Genomic DNA, 17,058 nt, shown 5'->3' on the forward strand with positions numbered 1-17,058 from the left:
GATCTATTACCGTATTTAGATATACTCTTATTAAAGAGGTTGGAAGATTGTAAGCACAAGCTTCTTAAGCATCATTAACCGTTCCTAAGAAGTTAGCCACAGTCAAATATAGAGTTGCGGCTAATCTCAGCTAGCTATGCTCACTGTTAGACAGCATAGACGTAGCGTGAGTTAATAATCAGCAGGCTGGAATTAGATATTTCCTTCCACTTCGACTGCATGTCGTATTTTACCCACACACCACCTTTCCACCACACAAATACCCATTTTAAATGACTTCTGCTCGATGATGTATTCTTCAGTGTCGGACTCAAACGAGCCTCGACATCAGGCGCATCTTCAAACTCGATCATCCAATGAAGACTGCCATATCCCGATTTAGTCTGAATGTACACTGCCTAGACTACGAAGCTGACACAACCCCTGGGGGGGAAATGGTACAACACTGCATTGCCTTCGCAGGACTCCTCGGACAAACGAAGCAACCCACCAAACGGTCTACAATGGAGAGCTAGTAGGAGCTTACAATTAAGTAACCTACTAGCTAATGTAGATTACTAGTAGAGGACAGTAGCTACCAGCTCAATTAACAACTACCCGCGTAATTGTGAGTGAGGTTAGCCATTACTGACCTACTAGCACAACTGTGGGACCAGGTATTTCTTACCGTTCGACCTGTTTCTGCAACGGAGAACACCCGCAGCAACACAACAACAACATGGTTGGAAACAGACCACTCCAAAGGGAGAATTAGAGCACAGTTCACGCGAACCCAAACAAACCCAGATACATCCAAAAACAGGAAAAACATAAAACACTGAAGAGTAGTAATACTTCCTTTAAAGAAACAAAATCGCGCGCAAAAATTTTTATTTCATGCTTTATGGATCTGAGATATTAAAAAGCCACACATTATCCACTAGGAACTGACGAAGAAGGGAAACACCCCCTAACAACCATGTTTTGCTATAACTACTACACAGCTATCACAAAAAGATTAGTAGGAACTGCTAACACTAATTGCTGATCGTATAGTATATTATATGCCCCGCTTTTGTGTCAAAGCTTCTCTTGTGTTCCAAAGTGATGTCCTCTTCATTCCTGAAATAATGTCCACGACCTCCGCGCATAAATCCACAATGTCTCGCAATTGGATTTCATCAGAGATAAATCGCGAATTGTCTTTTTATTTTTATTTACCTTAATCACTCCATACTGGAAGTCAGGTGAAACTCTGTTAAACATTTTTGTCTTTCACTTATGTCCTGTTTCTAGAATAACCTGTGTCGGACTGTTAGCGATGACGCAAAGTGGGAAACTAAATGGGGAACAAAACTTACACCTTGAATGTAATTCTACTAGTTTACAACTAGTTAAATGCCGAATCTTTATCCACAACTTACGCTGGGCCCGAAACTGGCTTTTTCAAAAGAAATCTATATTTCGGTTGTGATGCAATATGAAATACTTTTAAATGATGCTCGGTTAAAATCACACACAACAGAAATGTGGTTTGCCCAGCTTTTTCATACCAAGGTAGCCTGGGCTGGTTTAGATTGTGGGGTTCTTCTTTTTTGCTCGCCTGCGGTGACGCGCGCCGCGCGCGCGCTGGGGGGGCCCAACTAGCCCCACGGGGCAGCAACCCGCTTTGGACGATGTCCTGCCCGCGCGTTCCAGCTCTAGACGAGGCCTTCTCTCTCAGTCCGCTCTGAGGGACGTCTTAAAAGCATGAATCCTTTTTTGGTAAATTTTGAAACCAACACACCATCACAAGAGGTTTTTTTTATATACTCTTGAACCTCCCATCAATATTGCCTAATAGCAAATGATACGGGAAGGATATGTTTTCAACTGCTCAGCAAAGGTAACCGCTATGGAAACCGCTATCTTGGTTTTGTAAAATCCAGAACTTTATGTTTCATTAGACGGAAAACCAATAAGCGGCGCCCGTGCAATGTTTTAATCCATAAGCCCAATTGTTCAACACTTTTCGTTGTTTCTCTCAACAGATGGGTGGGTTGTGTGGTGGGGTGGTTCGTGTGGCGTCCGTGTGTGGGTGGGGTGTGCTTTGGGAGTGGTGGGTGAACATTGGAGCAACGTAGGGGTCACCGGCCCCGACCCCCGGAGGCTTACCGACCTCCCACCACCTGCGCCTTCCACCACAGAAGGCCCCTGTTCCCCTTCAGGTCCCGACTAGTCTTCCATTTTTCTCGGTCCTCGGGTCCCACCGGAAAAGTTTTGGGATTTTTGTCCCCTCCTGCCCGCCTCTTGAGTTAAACCGTCCCAAATGGCCTTTCCTTTATTTTTGCCGACGGATCGGAGGAGCGAGGAGGTCGATAATGGAGCGAAGCGAAATTAATCCGGAGACCACCCCCCCATTACTCCGATTGAGGACTACTCGCCCCGCCCCCTAACGTATATCGCTCAACTGATTGAACGAGGGCAGTGCCAATGCACTGAATTCTCATGCCTTTCCCTTGTTTCCCTTGACCTGGGACAGCAGTACCCAGCGAGTGGAGAAAAATAAAGTGAAACCAACCGAGGAGTATCCCCTTCCAAGGTTTAAATTGTTTGGGGTTTCAATTCATGGCATCATTTAGTTACAAATAATGTGATGTAATATTGGAAACACACAGGGTGGGCGGTCACAGGAAATCAATTGTATTCCGCCGAGTTGGGCGTTATGGGGAAAAAAATTGTTTCGCTGAGAACTGCTTTTCGTGTTCGTCGTTGTATATTGTGTCATAACGGTCCGATCTTCCCTCAGGCGTCAGTCATTGAAGCTGTATGTACACAGGGCGAGTGTTTACGTGGACGTGGTGCTATGCCGCAGCGGACAAAACCGCGCGCTGCGGCGGGGCTCGAGGAACGCACAAAGTGTTGCAATCCAATGAATGGTTAATCTTCGAACCGGGCGTTTTTCGTGGATAGATTAATATATATCCAGATTTTTTCTTTTCCCCAACTTATTTATTTCCCTAAGTGCGGCAAAAACTCTAAATCAATAGAATCCGCAAACTATTGGTTACGTTTAATACATTTTAAAGAATGGCAGGGTTTTATCTTTTTTTTGAAGAATGAGTTTCCTTATTGATTTTTAAATTTATTGGGGTCCTACAACAGATGATACACATGGTTTGTCATTTTAAACGTGTTGTGGCAGGGTGTTTGGTGAAAATAAACGGGGACAGAGCTTCGCTGTTCAGACCGAAACAGCTTGTGGCGGCGTAATCACAAACGGACGTTCGCTTTCCACGGTACGCTCCGGAGAAAAGGACCGTCCGCCAGTTGCCCTTTTAAAACCTCATTTTTTTCCCCGCTTCCTCGTGTCGGGATTTCCCCTTGGCCCCGCTCCCTCCTGGCTTCCCCTGGAAACGGATCGGGGAACTAAACACCAGGGAAACCGAACGCCAGTGAGGGGAAGCCAAGGAAATTTTGTTAATTTTAACCGACCCGAACGGGGGCCAGCAAGTGGAAGTGGTTATTGACCGGGCCCGTAAAGGGAAGCCTGGTTCCCCTGACCGCATGGTTCCCCATAGCATCTTAAGCAAACACAGACACTCCACTACCAGCCTGGTATGTTTGCCCTGCACCCTTTTATTGACCACCAAACGGTAGAATACAAGATAAGGATGATGTAAAGTTGGTGGAATACAATTTCGCAAACAACGAAACACGGTAAATCAATCTTCCCAAAAACTGGCTGTAAATACACCCTAAGGAATAAACCCAGCAACCACAAGAATTTTACTAAAATATCTTCAAGTTTTTAGCCACTAACATGAAAACGATATTGGTGTGGCTTATTTAATGAGGAATGTACAGGGCCTAATGCCTTTATCCTCTTTTTAGCACGGTTTTTTTTCCGCAACCCTTCCCAATTATACTCCGGTCTAAAAACACACTTTTTTTCTTCCTCCTTTGGTAACTCCCCGCCCGGTGGGCGTGGCCCGTCTGCCCTCAGGAACCCCAGCCCTGCCCCCCCTCAAGTGGTGGGGAACCCTGCCCCCGCACAAGTGGGCCTTTCCTGTCCTGCGTTGCCTTGGCCCTGCCCAGCCAGCCCCTGAGTCTGGAACAAACCTCCAACGCGGGAGTACGCAACGCACACTTGACTCCCTCATCTACTTCCTACCTCCTTACCATCCATTGCCAAAGGTGGAGGGGGGTTTCAAGAATGTCAAGTCAAAATGTCCCTTTGCCGGACTGGGAACCATAGATCGGGGGGGGCCCAAGTTCCCAAGGTCCCGGGGGACTGAATCCATGTTTTAATAGTCCCAGCGTCTCGTCCAAACTAAAACAATATACTGCGTATACATATAACAAATGAACCCTTTTAAAAAGCTATATTTGCACAAACAAAACCCCTAGTTAAATTTCCGAACTTCATAAAGAAACTCATAAACGACTTCCTCTTTAAAACCAACAACGACCCATTTTTAATATAAAATGGGATATATAAATCCCCCTAGTGTTGGAATGGTGTTTAAGATAATTCCAGGTTTTCCCAACAGCAAACCAGTAAAAGAAGTCTAAGTCAGAAACAAAAAAACAATGATTCACATTTCTTTTGTTAGTTCCACCGCCAAAGCATCTTCATTCAGACATGGTGTGGGTTGGTTTTTCCTTAAAAAGAGAACAAACATCAGGCATTAGTAACATAAATCTACAACTCCTATAAATTAAAAGTACATTACTTTTAATACACACAGCAAAAGGGTTACCACAAACCAATTTAATAAACTTACTTTTAAACTGATTAAAAGCTGGGTAAAACCTAATAAATTTTTAACTGTACAATTACTATAGAACCAACCAAAACACATTACTTGCTTGGCAGGGATGCACACAAAATAAACTTAATTTTGGAGAAGCTGAACTGGCCACCCTAGGGGGAACTAAGAAGCCAGATTTTTAACGGGGTTTTATAGCGAGGGTGTGGGTTGGAGCGGTAAAGGGCCCAGAGTTTTTCGGTTAAAGTTGGGCCTTTAAATACAAATCGAGTTTTATGAAAAATCGGAATTAGTCCTTATTGGTATGGGGTTTAGCAGAACTAAATTTAGCAAGCCCAATTCCAATTTCATTATACTTTGAATTTTAATTTCTTGGACAAAATGTATAGTTCTTTTTTCTCGTTATCCCTAATCTAACGGGGAAAAGGGATCCGACCTACCTGGTAAATGCAGTAAAAAACAAAAAAAAATAAAATAAGAAATATCAAGTTCGGAACTTATTTTGTGATGTTAGCCCCCTATCCCCGTCCCTGCCATACCACAAGTGGAACTGCCATGGCCCGTTGCTTCCAAGTATGGGTTACTGGTAAAGCAAGTGCGCGATAAAGGCCTAAACTGAAGCCCTGTTGGGAACCCACCCTGGAAGTGGAAAGAAGAGTAATATTGTGCTCCTCAGTAAGGGCAACAAAAGTTTTCAGTTTATGTATATTTTTTTTTTGGGATGTTCTACCTTAATTTAATCCTTCTATTATTCTATTTCTAGGTCAGAAATGGCAAAACCCATAAACCTTTAAACCCCTCATTTTTTTAATCCCCTTACGAAAAAATCCTCACTTTTATCTTTAAATAGAATTGTGGGTTTTAAATATTTAAGTACCCTGAGAAGCGTTTTTGGGACAATATCCCTCCATCGACCAGATGATTTTGCTTAGTTTTTCTCCAATTGGAACCCACACTTGTTCTTCAAATAACCCCTCGAAGAGCTTTTGTGGAATTCGCTCAATTAAAAATTCATGAATTTGGTTTGGTCAACTTACTGCTTCTTGTGTTTCAACAAATCACAAAGAAAAAGGGGGTTGGTTTACGTTCCATCTTTTTCCCCGGTAGAAAACATACCCTCAAACTAACCTAAAAATAATGGCACACTATAAGAAGATCACATTTCCTTAAGTTACGAAAACGGCATAAATTACTAAACCAACATACCAAGTTATTGGTATACTATAATAACAAAAACAGGAACCAGAAAGTAAAATCTCCCCTTTATTAAGTTCACCACACATCACACAAGGCTTTTTAAAGTTGAAGTCCACATATATTTACTGAGGAAAAAAAACCAAAACCATTTAAACAATAGAATACGAAAGACCAGGGCCCCAAAATTGGGGGGTGGTTCAAGTTGCCTGTCCACAGCGGAAACAAGGGAAGCAGAGAGAGGCGTTTCCTGATGCTCTTTCAAGAATCTCCTGACTCTGCTTTTTTCTTTCGCCGCGGTCACTTTGATAACCCCCTGAAAAAACAACCACAAAGAAGTCTAGTGCGAATCTAAAAAACACATGAGACCCCTGGTGAGGGGGCTTTATAGACATGGTTGGGGACTTGACCAGGCCCTCATGTGAGCAGCTTTCGTCGCAAGCTTAAAATAAACCCGTTTTCCTGCTGAGCAGAGAACTATCTTTGCTCGGGGAACGAGTCCCCACAGCCCCCCCCTTGACGAACACTCTTTGGACGTTTCCCTTTGAAATGCTTTGCAGAGTGACACTTGTTTTTTTCAGAGTTCCCTCTGCTATCAAAAAGATTACGTTTTCCAAATGCCGCTTTTGGGGAAGCTCTTAGTCCAGTGAAGGCCGTTTGTGGGTGAGACTCGTTGACATGAAGAAGAAGGCTGAAAGCAACTCACGGTTTTTCAGTGCCCGTTTCTGGCCCTGACCTTCCAGGTCCTGCTCCACAAGCGAAGAAGGATTGGCTCCCAGGAATGGCGAGGGGAAAAAATCCGTCCCCCCCACTTGTCGGCCCCAACTACAAGCATCTTTTCAAGAAGGTTCCACAAGTTCGCACTCCCTCTCTCTTGCCATGTGGGTCCCCTTAATGGAATTACGCCTGCGAAAAGAAAATTTGAAGGTTAAAACCTGTCCCTAAGGTCATCTTTTAAACACCAGCCAACGCAGTCATAAAAACAGGCTTACATTTGGGTAGAAAAATACTTGTTAATGACATTATTATCCCTTAATAAAAAGAAAAACCTACCTCCCCAGGTCCCATCAAGAGACCCCTCAGGGTTGGAGCAACCCTTTGGGTTTTTCCTATCCCCTCTGAAGGTTGAATGGCCCAGTCTGTAAATGCAACTTCCCCTTGAGAGTTACAGGAGGGAGAAACACTTTTGGTTACTTGTTTTATCCCGCTGAGAAGGAGCGGACCGGACCGGACACACACACCCACCTTAAGTGCCCAGATTTGCTGTTTGGTAGCTCCCCTCTGATGTTAAAAGTAAGAAGCCTGCTTTTTTGGTCCCACCAGTTCAAAAGAAACATCCTGGAGGCTGACCCACCAGTTCACAATTTTTTTCAGTGTTGTCATATTCGTGGGTCCGCGGGGAACAGTCCAAAGCCTGCTGCTATTTCCGCAATCACAGCACCGAGAGACCACATGTCAATCTGTTCACTGAAGTCCATGCCCAGGAGGACCTCTGGTGCCCTGAAAGGAGAGGAAAACTTATTTTAAGCTCACTTTTGTTTATTTTCCTTTACAGAAACAGACTTTTAATGTTTGCATCAAAGCCGCAGCCTCTGTGCCACATGTTTTATTATTCCTACCTGTACCACAGACTCTGAACAGCGGTCCCTGGAACGGCCTCGGACACGTGGCGAGCCAGGCCGAAGTCAATGAGTTTGACCTGAAGCGGATGCTGCAAGCGGTTCACCACCATAATATTCTCAGGCTTTATATCAGCGTGGATTATTTCCAGGGCCTCAAGGTGGAGCAGTGCTGTTGTCAGCTGAAGAAACACAAAGATTGAGATGCTTTAGGATCACAACAATGTACATTTTCAGTTCTGATTTCTCATTAAATCTCAAGTAATTAAATGATGCTCCTAAAGAAAGGAATGATTCCACATACTTGACGTAAAACTGGATGGATCTCAGCTATGGGCAGAGCGTTGTGTTTTCTCTGCAGCATGTACTCATAGAGACTCAGGTCCAGGAGCTCAAACTCCAAACAAATTAACTTTTCATGGTAGAACGAGCCATACCATTTCACCAGACTGCATTTATCGGAATCGAGAGTCTGCAGCTTCTGGAGAATTTTAATCTGTGGAAGAAATACAAAATGTGATTATTGCCATTTGTTTGTCCCCTTCAATACGAGGTTGTAGGTTTCTCATTTCAAAATATCTCATAATGCAGCTTCAGATTTTATAATAAGAGTTTGTAACCTACCTCTTCCATAGCTCGCTCAAAGAAAAGGGGTCCATCCTTGGATATTTTAACGGCCTTCTTTGTGTTGGTTACATTGTCCATACACATGGCCACCTTACCAAAGCTGCCCTCCCCGAGAAAGGCCTGCACCTCGTAGCCGGAGGACAGCAGGGTCCCCTCGTGGATCGGGAAATCGTCTGTGGAGGAGAGGAAAGAGGAGGAAATGGATACAAAGTTACATTTCACAGTCTATATCACATTCACTCAGTGCTTTCACTGATTTCTAATGCAAGATCAAATATCCTTTTTGTTTTTTCTTTCGATTCTGAATGCGTCCCTGGACATATAACAAATTTGAGAAAAAACCCGCTCAACTTAAGTTTTGTAAATTCCAGATTTACATGTTTCTGGGGCAATGGAGAAAAAATAAAGTGCAACTTTATTTAGAAAGATGTACTCAATTACAAGATTTAGGATTAAAAAAAAAAGAAGATTTTTCTAACCATGACATGTTACTTTCATTAGTTTTAAAAAAAATAGGAAACATGTATTTGATCACTTAGTACTAAACCTGGTTCTTATTTTGTAACCACAGACTAAATAAAAACAGTGCATTGGGCAAACATAAACTTAAGTCTGTTTTTCCGGACTTGACTTTACTGACTTTTGTTTACTACTCTCTGCTTACCTGTGACTGACATGTCACTTATTGTCTCTGATAGTTCTGAATCAAATCGTACTTGTGTTGAAAAGGCGGTGAGGAGCAACAGATGTGTGTCTGTGCGTCTCAATTTCAGGTGAATAACTGAACAGTTGGCCTGGAAGCCGGTCCATATGTTTCTAAAACCTTCCAGTGTTCCATTCTGGAGTTCCATCCACTCTGATGGAACATTCCATGGAATTCATCCGCAATTGAGGAAACTTGTAAAATGTATCTTAATAAAACATAGAAGTCACATGTACATATAATGTGGTGGAGTTAAAGGTACAATATTGGCTAACAAACTAGTTGAGTAAAAGTACAAAGTATTTTCACATTTTGATACTTTGTACTTTTACTCAAGTATCAGCGCCTACATTTTTATTAAAGTACAGTACTCGATGGCAAATAGCCCCATGTGAAATGCCTATTATGTATAATATATTATAAATATTGTAGGCCATGAGTGACCTAAGACTCAGCATTTCTGATTGTCATTTCAATAACGGTCTAACGGTTTGTCTCGCCTTTCTAGTTGCTGTGAGTCCTGGTGACCAGCTTCTGCATCCGGAGAAGAAGAAGACTAGGGCGGAGAGAGACGCCGAAGGAGACGAGGTGGACACGGCACTTGCTGACCGTAAGTGCTCTTTTAAGAGAGTCAGTCAAACTTCTGGGTTGTTTCATGTGATTTGGAATTTAAGGGCTTTGCTTTGCCACTCTATTGAAAGGAATGTCCTCTGACCTACAAGGGGAATTTGTCATCATATATCTCTAAAAGCTTTCACCTGTATGTTGCAGACATTTGCGAGTCGCAAGCATGCGAGATCATGGCGGAGCTGGTGGAAGGCCTGCAGAGCATCCTTGCCCTGGGTCACCATAGAAACAGTGCATTTCCCGCTTTCCTCACACCAACCCTGCGCAACATTGTCATCAGTCTGTCCCGGCTGCCTCTGGTCAACAGCTACACCCGAGTACCTCCACTGGTCAGTGTGTGTAAGATATCATGCATAGAGTTTGTACAAATGGATGGATTTGTATATTTAAATGTTGTGTTTGTGTGTAGGTTTGGAAACTGGGCTGGTCCCCTCAGCCAGGAGGAGAGTACGGCACCACGCTGCCTGAGATCCCTGTGGACTTCCTGCAGGAAAAGGATGTCTTCAGAGAGTTCCTCTACCGCATCAACACACTGGGTACAGTCATGAAACATGCTGTCCCTTTAAAGTCTTATTTAGGTTTATAAAATAAATGATGTTGTCTACTAGGGCTGTCAACAAGGATTTCAAATCTGAGTATTTATGTGTGAATTGCACGTGCTTTGGCGTGTGGTTAAAGACGTTTGAATAAATAAAATATAAATGATACTACTACGCCGCCCATTTAGGACATTCATGGACCTAATGCGTAACACTGTTTATTTGTACGGTTGCAACATATGTTTTTTTTATTTATTAGGAATACGTTTGAATTACTTCTGGCCATTTTCACAGCCCTATTGTCTCTTACCCATTTTTGCAAGTCTAGAATATTATTGCGCTGGAAACTTTCTGCATTTTGGGCTTCATGTAAATTGCTCTGTTATACCTTCAAGGCTGGAGCAGCAGGACTCAGTTTGAGGAGACCTGGGCCACACTGCTGGGGGTGCTGGTCACCCAACCCATCACTATGGACCAGGAGGAGGAGACGCAGCAGGAGGTAAACACACACACTCAAGAATATTCTTTATATCCTTAAACGTGCTGCTGGTTAGTGAATCTGATATGTCTACAGAACCCCATCAATCCTGTAACTCAGAGATCACCAATCTTTTTGAGACTGTGAGCTACCTGAAAGATAACGAGATAAGTTCCGCCACCCACTGGACATAAATGTGAGACGCTTCCAAGTCGCCTAGCATTTAGGGCAGCGAAAGCCACAGCGTTTTAGTAATGTCTGGAAAAGACAATCTCCTCCGGAACGACTCCAAATATTACCATAAGAGGAGAAGGGGTCATTTTGACTCTAAAGGTCTCAGAAAATGTATCAAATGTAGACATCCAATAATTACGAAGACTTAAAAATCATGCCTTTGTGTAAATTCAGTGTGTGAGCCGTGAAGACATACTCATGCTTTGTGTATTTAATTACACCATAGCTATTTAGTTTTTCCCATCCTGCTCAATGTTTTGTTTCTCCTCTTTGTCTCTAGGAGGACTTGGAGCGAACCCAGTTGAATGTGTTAGCAGTGCAGGCCATCACCAGCCTGGTGCTGAGTGCCATGACCCTGCCCACTGCTGGCAATCCTGCAGTCAGCTGTCTGGAACAGCAGCCTCGCAACAAGAGCCTCAAAGCCCTGGAAACACGGTACGCTTACACAATCACACTTGATTTACATTAGATAAAATCATTTATGTTTCTACAGGACATTATTAGGAAATGTATAGTCATTCATAATAATAACAATACAATATATTATTTTAGCCAAACAAATACCAGTATAATAATAAAAAAATAATACACTATTAATCACAATAACACTATGTGCCCAGGTTTGGAAGGAAACTGGCAGTGATCAGAGGCGAGGTGGAGAGAGAGATTCAGTCTCTTGTGTCGAAGAGAGACAACGTCCACACACACCACCCATACCACGCCTGGGACCCTGTGCCCTCACTGTCGGCAGCTTCCGCTGGTAACACATCCACAAAGCCTCTCACCAGGCCTACAGCTGCTGCCCTCACACCTCCAAACTCTAATTTTCTTTTTATTTATTTTTTATTTTTAGCAGGCACACTGATCAGCCATGAGAAGCTGCTGCTTCAGATCAACACAGAGAGGGAGATGGGAAATATGGACTACAAACTAGGACAGGTATGTGATGCATGAAAACAGCTGGGCTAAATGGAGTTTATACAATATTGTGTTTTGTTTTTTTACCAAATACCTCAATATCAATGTTAAGATGACTATGTGCTTTAAAATATATAGACAATGAGATTTTTGATAAATAATCATGAGTAATGTAGATATAATGACTTGGTGGCTAAAGACAAATAATAAGCATTAGAAAGTATTTTATTATAATGCAGTCTTTAAAACCAGGGAAAGACAACCATTATGTTCTGATACTACGATATCCAAAATATTTGACGATATCTCATCACAATTGATATATGAATGCCCAGCCCTACGAGGAACAGTGTGTTTTGGTTTAGGTTCTAAACTTTAAGAGATTTTCATTATCACAATGAACATTTGTTTCCTTCACCCTCTAGGTCTCCATCCACTCAGTGTGGCTAGGTAACAACATCACCCCACTGAGAGAGGAAGAATGGGGGGAGGATGAAGAAGATGAAGCAGACACTCCAGCCCCCATCTCCCCGCCCACATCTCCTATCAACTCCAGGTCTGTCAAACAAGATGTTCCCCGCACACATATGCACTGAACGGGAATACCTAACATGACTTACCGCTGTATTTCCTGCTTTCAGGAAGCACCGTGCAGGAGTGGACATTCATTCGTGTTCCCAGTTCCTCCTGGAGCTCTACAGTCAGTGGCTGATCCCCGGCTCCCCGAGCAACAGGAGGACCCCGACCATCCTCATCAGTGAGGTGGTCCGATCGGTGAGCTACCATGCACCACTTCAACCAGACATCAGTTAATACTAGTCAAGAGAGTTTTCCTATATCTGTTTACAGTTGTAAAGTTATTCTTAACATGGCATTAGAAAAAGACTCTAGTTTGCTATTTCCTCACCCCAGAAACAGATAGAATTCTATAACCTTGTCTTTTCTGAGAAAACAAGAAATGTTTGAGGGGACTAAACAATAAATGTTCATGTGTATGTTCAGCTCCACTAGGGGGGACTGACCAAACCTTGAAATAATCCAAAGAGCGTATACTCTTCTCCTCTCTGTAAGGAAGGAGAGATTAACAAAGTGCTTTCGGGAATGGGAAATGAAATCCACTATTTATAGTATCTTGCCCATATCTTTTCATTAAAACTATGCGTAATAATAACAGAGTGGAATGTAACCCGTAACACTGCTCTCAACCTCTCACTGTCTTCCTCCTGTTGTTCTCTGTAGCTGCTGGCGGTGTCGGACCTGTTCACAGAGAGGAACCAGTTCGACATGATGTTCTCCACCCTGATGGAACTGCAGAAGCTCCACCCCCCAGAGGACGAGATCCTCAACCAATACCTGGTGCCTGCCATCTGCAAGGCTGCCGCCGTCCTGGGAATGGTGAGTACAGCTTAGTGTGGTCGGAAGGATGTGATAAGATGCAGGAGTTTGTCAATAATCCTACACTACACAGTGTCTGAACACTCTAAAATGTACATCTGTAGGACAAAGCAATAGCGGAGCCTGTGTGCCGCCTGTTGGAGACCACCCTGCGCAGCACCCACCTTCCCAGCCGCATGGGGGCTCTGCACGGGGTGCTGTACGTGTTGGAGTGTGACCTGCTGGACGACACGGCCAAACAGCTCATTCCCACCATCTCCGAGTACCTACTGTCCAACCTGAGGGCCATCGCTCAGTGAGTACCGCTCATTGTCTAGGAGACTAAAGCTCTATATTTAGCACAGAATCTGCAATAACAATGTGACGGGAAACCATTCCTGTCAACAGCTACAACCTTATACATCGCCTCACCTGTTGCTAGCAGAGAACTCACAGCTTCATAGTTTCTTAATTGTTTTTTTTAACAGGACTTAACTCTGTTTGTCACTTTTTGATAACCCTAATTTATTTGTATATATATAAATCTCTTTCTACTCTTGATATCCATATATTTACTTTTTTATTTTATATTCTAAATTATTCATCTTTAATTCCTTTTCCACATGCTGCTCAAAAGACAATTTCCAAATTCGGGACCAATACAAAAAATAGAATCCAAATAACAATGCGAGAATGGAGTGCAACATTTAGCCACTGGGTGCTGCCCTATGCATTTCAAACCAACACATTACTGGTCTTTCTGTTTTATTTCAATCTTAATTTTGTTCCACCAACTTTGTTTGTCTGTATCCTCTCTCTGTGTGCTGCAGCTGTGTGAACCTGCACAACCAGCAGCATGTGTTGGTGATGTGCGCCGTGGCCTTCTACATGATGGAGAACTACCCTCTGGACGTAGGGGCTGAGTTTATGGCTGGCATTATACAGGTAAACATTCCGTCTGTATATGTTTGAAGTCACGTAAACTTCACTAGTTGTCATCATTAAAGAAAGGGACGCAAATAAAATCTGTAAATGAATAAAATACTTTGAGTTGATTTGCTGTTGTATATCTTTGGTATTGTAATAATGCCCTAATCTAGGTTAATAGAAGCACTACATCAAAGATAGGAACATTTATTCTCTCCAGGTTCCCAAAACAAAGCCCGGCCCGTGATTTGCAATTAGAGGAAAACAATTGATGGCACCATTGGTTTGTAGCTATATATTGTGTTTGAATTGAATCCATTTAACTCAGGGGGAAACCAAGGACAAAACAACAAACAGAATCATTGATTTTTCCAAAAGTGCTGTCTAACCCTAAGGGAAACAAACAAACAAAAATACATTAAATGATTCGCGGCTCACTAGGATGAAGGAGAAAAGGGTACAAAGAAAATGGAAAGGCGCTATATAAATATAGATGAAGTCCATTTATCTCTCTCATGGCAAACACAACCACTAAAACAGAATATATATACAAGGATTTATTTCCTGCCTCTGGCTTCCAGGTGTGTGGTGTGATGGTGTCGGCCAGCGAGGACTCCACCCCCTCCGTCATCTACCACTGTGTGCTGCGGGGCCTGGAGCGCCTGCTGCTGTCGGAGCAGCTGTCCCGCCTGGACGGAGAAGCGCTGGTCAAACTCAGCGTGGATCGAGTCAACATGCCGTCGCCACACAGAGCCATGGCTGCCCTGGGCCTCATGCTCACCTGCATGTACACCGGTAAGAAAAGCTCTCCAAAGACTGACAGTCCACAAACGTAACGTAGCATTCTGGCTTCATCGGCAGCATGTACTGTAATGAGGACTGGTGTTTCCATTACTGCTATAACTGACTTTCTCAATTCACTGAAAATGCACTATTGGATTGAGCTAGCTGGTCTACCCACCTGCACGGGCACTCTTAATACGTTCATCAACACTTAACCTAGCATTGTAATTTGTACATACATTTAAAGCTCTGCAAACTAATGCTAAGCTCAAGCTAATGTCAGTACTGATTAAGCTTTAGTAAGGATGTGTCCCATTTATTTCCTGTGACTTACATTAGACCCCTTCCTTTCTAATATTGATGACTGTTTTTTGCCTCAAAATTGGAAGTTAGCATAGCAAGGGCTGCTTTCAATTGGATGTCAAAATATTGCAGAAAATAAACTCTGTGGCAAACATATGTTTAAGATACTTACACGTTTTTTTCAGCAGGATAATCTTCATGTATTCACATACTTTTATGATTAAGGAAGCATAAATGCAGTTGCCAGTTAATAAGTATAACATAAGGCTATAAATGAACTGCATCCCAAACTGCACATCGCCACATCTGAGCTCAAGCTGGCTAATGTTCAGCGCGATAACGTTTAGTAGTCTCATTTAGTCACTTAGTTGCAACCGCCGTTTTTGAAATATATAGAAGCTTCTACATTCACCAGTAGGGTAATTACAGACCTTTTCTAATGCCTTCGAACAAGACTTGAACATCTCATGAGCTTGGGTTAACCCCAGACCTTATTTCGGAAATCCAACCAAAATCGTATTCAAATATAAAAACACTCTATTTAGTAGTAAAATGTAGTGCAAGTTTATTTATATAGCACGTTTCAACACAAGGCAATTCAAAGTGCTTTACAAAAATGAAAGACATTAAGAAACATATTATAAAATGATATCTAGAAACACTCATTTAAAAGCAATGATATAAAATGACATTTAAAAACACTAATTTAAAAGCAAGGATAAAAAGCAAAGATAATAAAAGATTTCCTGTTTAACTTTGGGTTTTGGACTGACAATTAAGACATTTAAAGACATCACCTTGGACGTACAGAAACTACAATTGACATGTTTCACAATTTTTTGACATGTTATATATTTAGAAGTCTAGAAAGTCATCTGGTGATGAGTTGATCATAAAATAAGTCATAGTAGCAGCCCTTCATCTACACCAATTCCCACTTTGGCTTCTGCTGGTGTGTCCCATTACTGTGTCCCTCACTGGAGGAGCTTCTTTCATAGCTGAGGTTGACGCTAAAAGAAATTGGGACATTCTATGAAGCAGAATTTAGGCAATCCTAATCAAAACAAATGTCGGAATATATTGCTGCCTCTTATTCTACTGAAATACTAACTCACCAGCTTATGTCTGATTGTGCATGCCCCCATGCATTAAGCTAACAGTACATATATTATAGTTTACATATGTGACCTGCTCTTTCGAAATCAGTCGCATTGACCCGAAGACACATTTTGAGTTGTATACACTGCTGGAAAGAGGATATTCCTAGCTTTCTAATGATATCAGGATTGTTTTTGTACTCCAAATATTAAGCGAAATATGTCACATTATATAATGACTGTCACCTTGTCATCATTTTGAGAAAAACGCCTTCAAAGTTTTCTCTTCTCTGGAATCCATCGATCTGATTGATTATTAGCGGAGCAAATGATCAAAATACTACGGAGGGAAGATATTTTCGTTTGGATTACTGGTCTGGGAGAAGCTCGCGAGTGTGTGTTTGTGTAATTTTGCGTTTGTGTGTATTGCGTTTGTTTCCCGGGGAAAACCCTCACGAGAAACACCGGCTGTTGTTATGCCTGCTGTGACGTTAAATTACTCCGTTCTCCGCTCGTAATTATGCCGTTACAAGCTTCAAAGTTGTATTTATCATCTGAATTTGCCGAAAAAAGTTTAATATTCTGAAAGCCAAGACTTTGTTTAATTGAAATCAGATGAAAACAAACTGTAACGGACCCTGCCGTGTTATTTATGATTACTCTACGCTTACATTCATAATGTCAGCCGGAGGGAGGGGGGGCGGCGCTGCGGGGGAGCAGATTGCCTGTCATCTTCCCTTTATAAGCTTAAAGAATTTATTTATCGTGTGAGTTTGGAAATAAAAGTTTCATATTCTGAAAGCCAAGACTTTGTTTGTTTAAAATCAAACAAAACACCCGAACCCCGAAAAAATAGTTTTTTACGCAAATCCACGTTTATTTTGAAATTAGCCGTTGCGACTTCC

The 17,058-nt window shown here is 42.3% G+C and overlaps 2 protein-coding genes across 2 annotated transcripts in view; one reads left to right on the forward strand and one right to left on the reverse strand.

Moving 5' to 3' along the window:
• htt (huntingtin) overlaps nucleotides 1–17,058 on the forward strand; it is a 55,437-nt gene that overhangs the window by 33,543 nt on the left and 4,836 nt on the right. The window contains exons 31-43 of the mRNA XM_010771871.1: nucleotides 9,382–9,483; nucleotides 9,645–9,829; nucleotides 9,910–10,036; nucleotides 10,435–10,538; nucleotides 11,032–11,186; nucleotides 11,372–11,511; nucleotides 11,605–11,690; nucleotides 12,095–12,225; nucleotides 12,311–12,443; nucleotides 12,909–13,064; nucleotides 13,169–13,359; nucleotides 13,874–13,988; nucleotides 14,552–14,765. Coding sequence (XP_010770173.1) covers nucleotides 9,382–9,483; nucleotides 9,645–9,829; nucleotides 9,910–10,036; nucleotides 10,435–10,538; nucleotides 11,032–11,186; nucleotides 11,372–11,511; nucleotides 11,605–11,690; nucleotides 12,095–12,225; nucleotides 12,311–12,443; nucleotides 12,909–13,064; nucleotides 13,169–13,359; nucleotides 13,874–13,988; nucleotides 14,552–14,765 — 1,839 coding nt within the window. The remainder of the gene's footprint in view (nucleotides 1–9,381; nucleotides 9,484–9,644; nucleotides 9,830–9,909; nucleotides 10,037–10,434; nucleotides 10,539–11,031; nucleotides 11,187–11,371; nucleotides 11,512–11,604; nucleotides 11,691–12,094; nucleotides 12,226–12,310; nucleotides 12,444–12,908; nucleotides 13,065–13,168; nucleotides 13,360–13,873; nucleotides 13,989–14,551; nucleotides 14,766–17,058) is intronic.
• LOC104946102 (homeodomain-interacting protein kinase 1-like) lies at nucleotides 7,271–8,266 on the reverse strand. The gene is made up of 3 exons (XM_010771860.1): nucleotides 7,848–8,266; nucleotides 7,544–7,725; nucleotides 7,271–7,424 (listed from the first exon to the last, which is right to left on the reverse strand). Exons 1-3 carry the CDS (start codon nucleotides 7,905–7,907, stop codon nucleotides 7,304–7,306), a joined length of 363 nt encoding a protein of 120 aa, XP_010770162.1. The 5' UTR covers nucleotides 7,908–8,266; the 3' UTR covers nucleotides 7,271–7,303.

This window comes from Notothenia coriiceps, unplaced genomic scaffold (genome assembly GCF_000735185.1).
Source record: "Notothenia coriiceps isolate Sejong01 unplaced genomic scaffold, NC01 NC01_scaffold00010596, whole genome shotgun sequence".
Classification (NCBI taxonomy): domain Eukaryota; kingdom Metazoa; phylum Chordata; class Actinopteri; order Perciformes; family Nototheniidae; genus Notothenia; species Notothenia coriiceps.

Coding starts and splice junctions, on each gene's coding strand:
- LOC104946102 (XM_010771860.1), bottom strand. CDS start 7,907: ATGCTGCAGAGAAAACACAACGCTCTGCCCATAGCTGAGATCCATCCA. Junction 7,726..7,847: donor TCCATCCAGTTTTACGTCAA/GTATGTGGAATC, acceptor GTGTTTCTTCAG/CTGACAACAGCACTGCTCCA. Junction 7,425..7,543: donor GTTCAGAGTCTGTGGTACAG/GTAGGAATAATA, acceptor CTCTCCTTTCAG/GGCACCAGAGGTCCTCCTGG.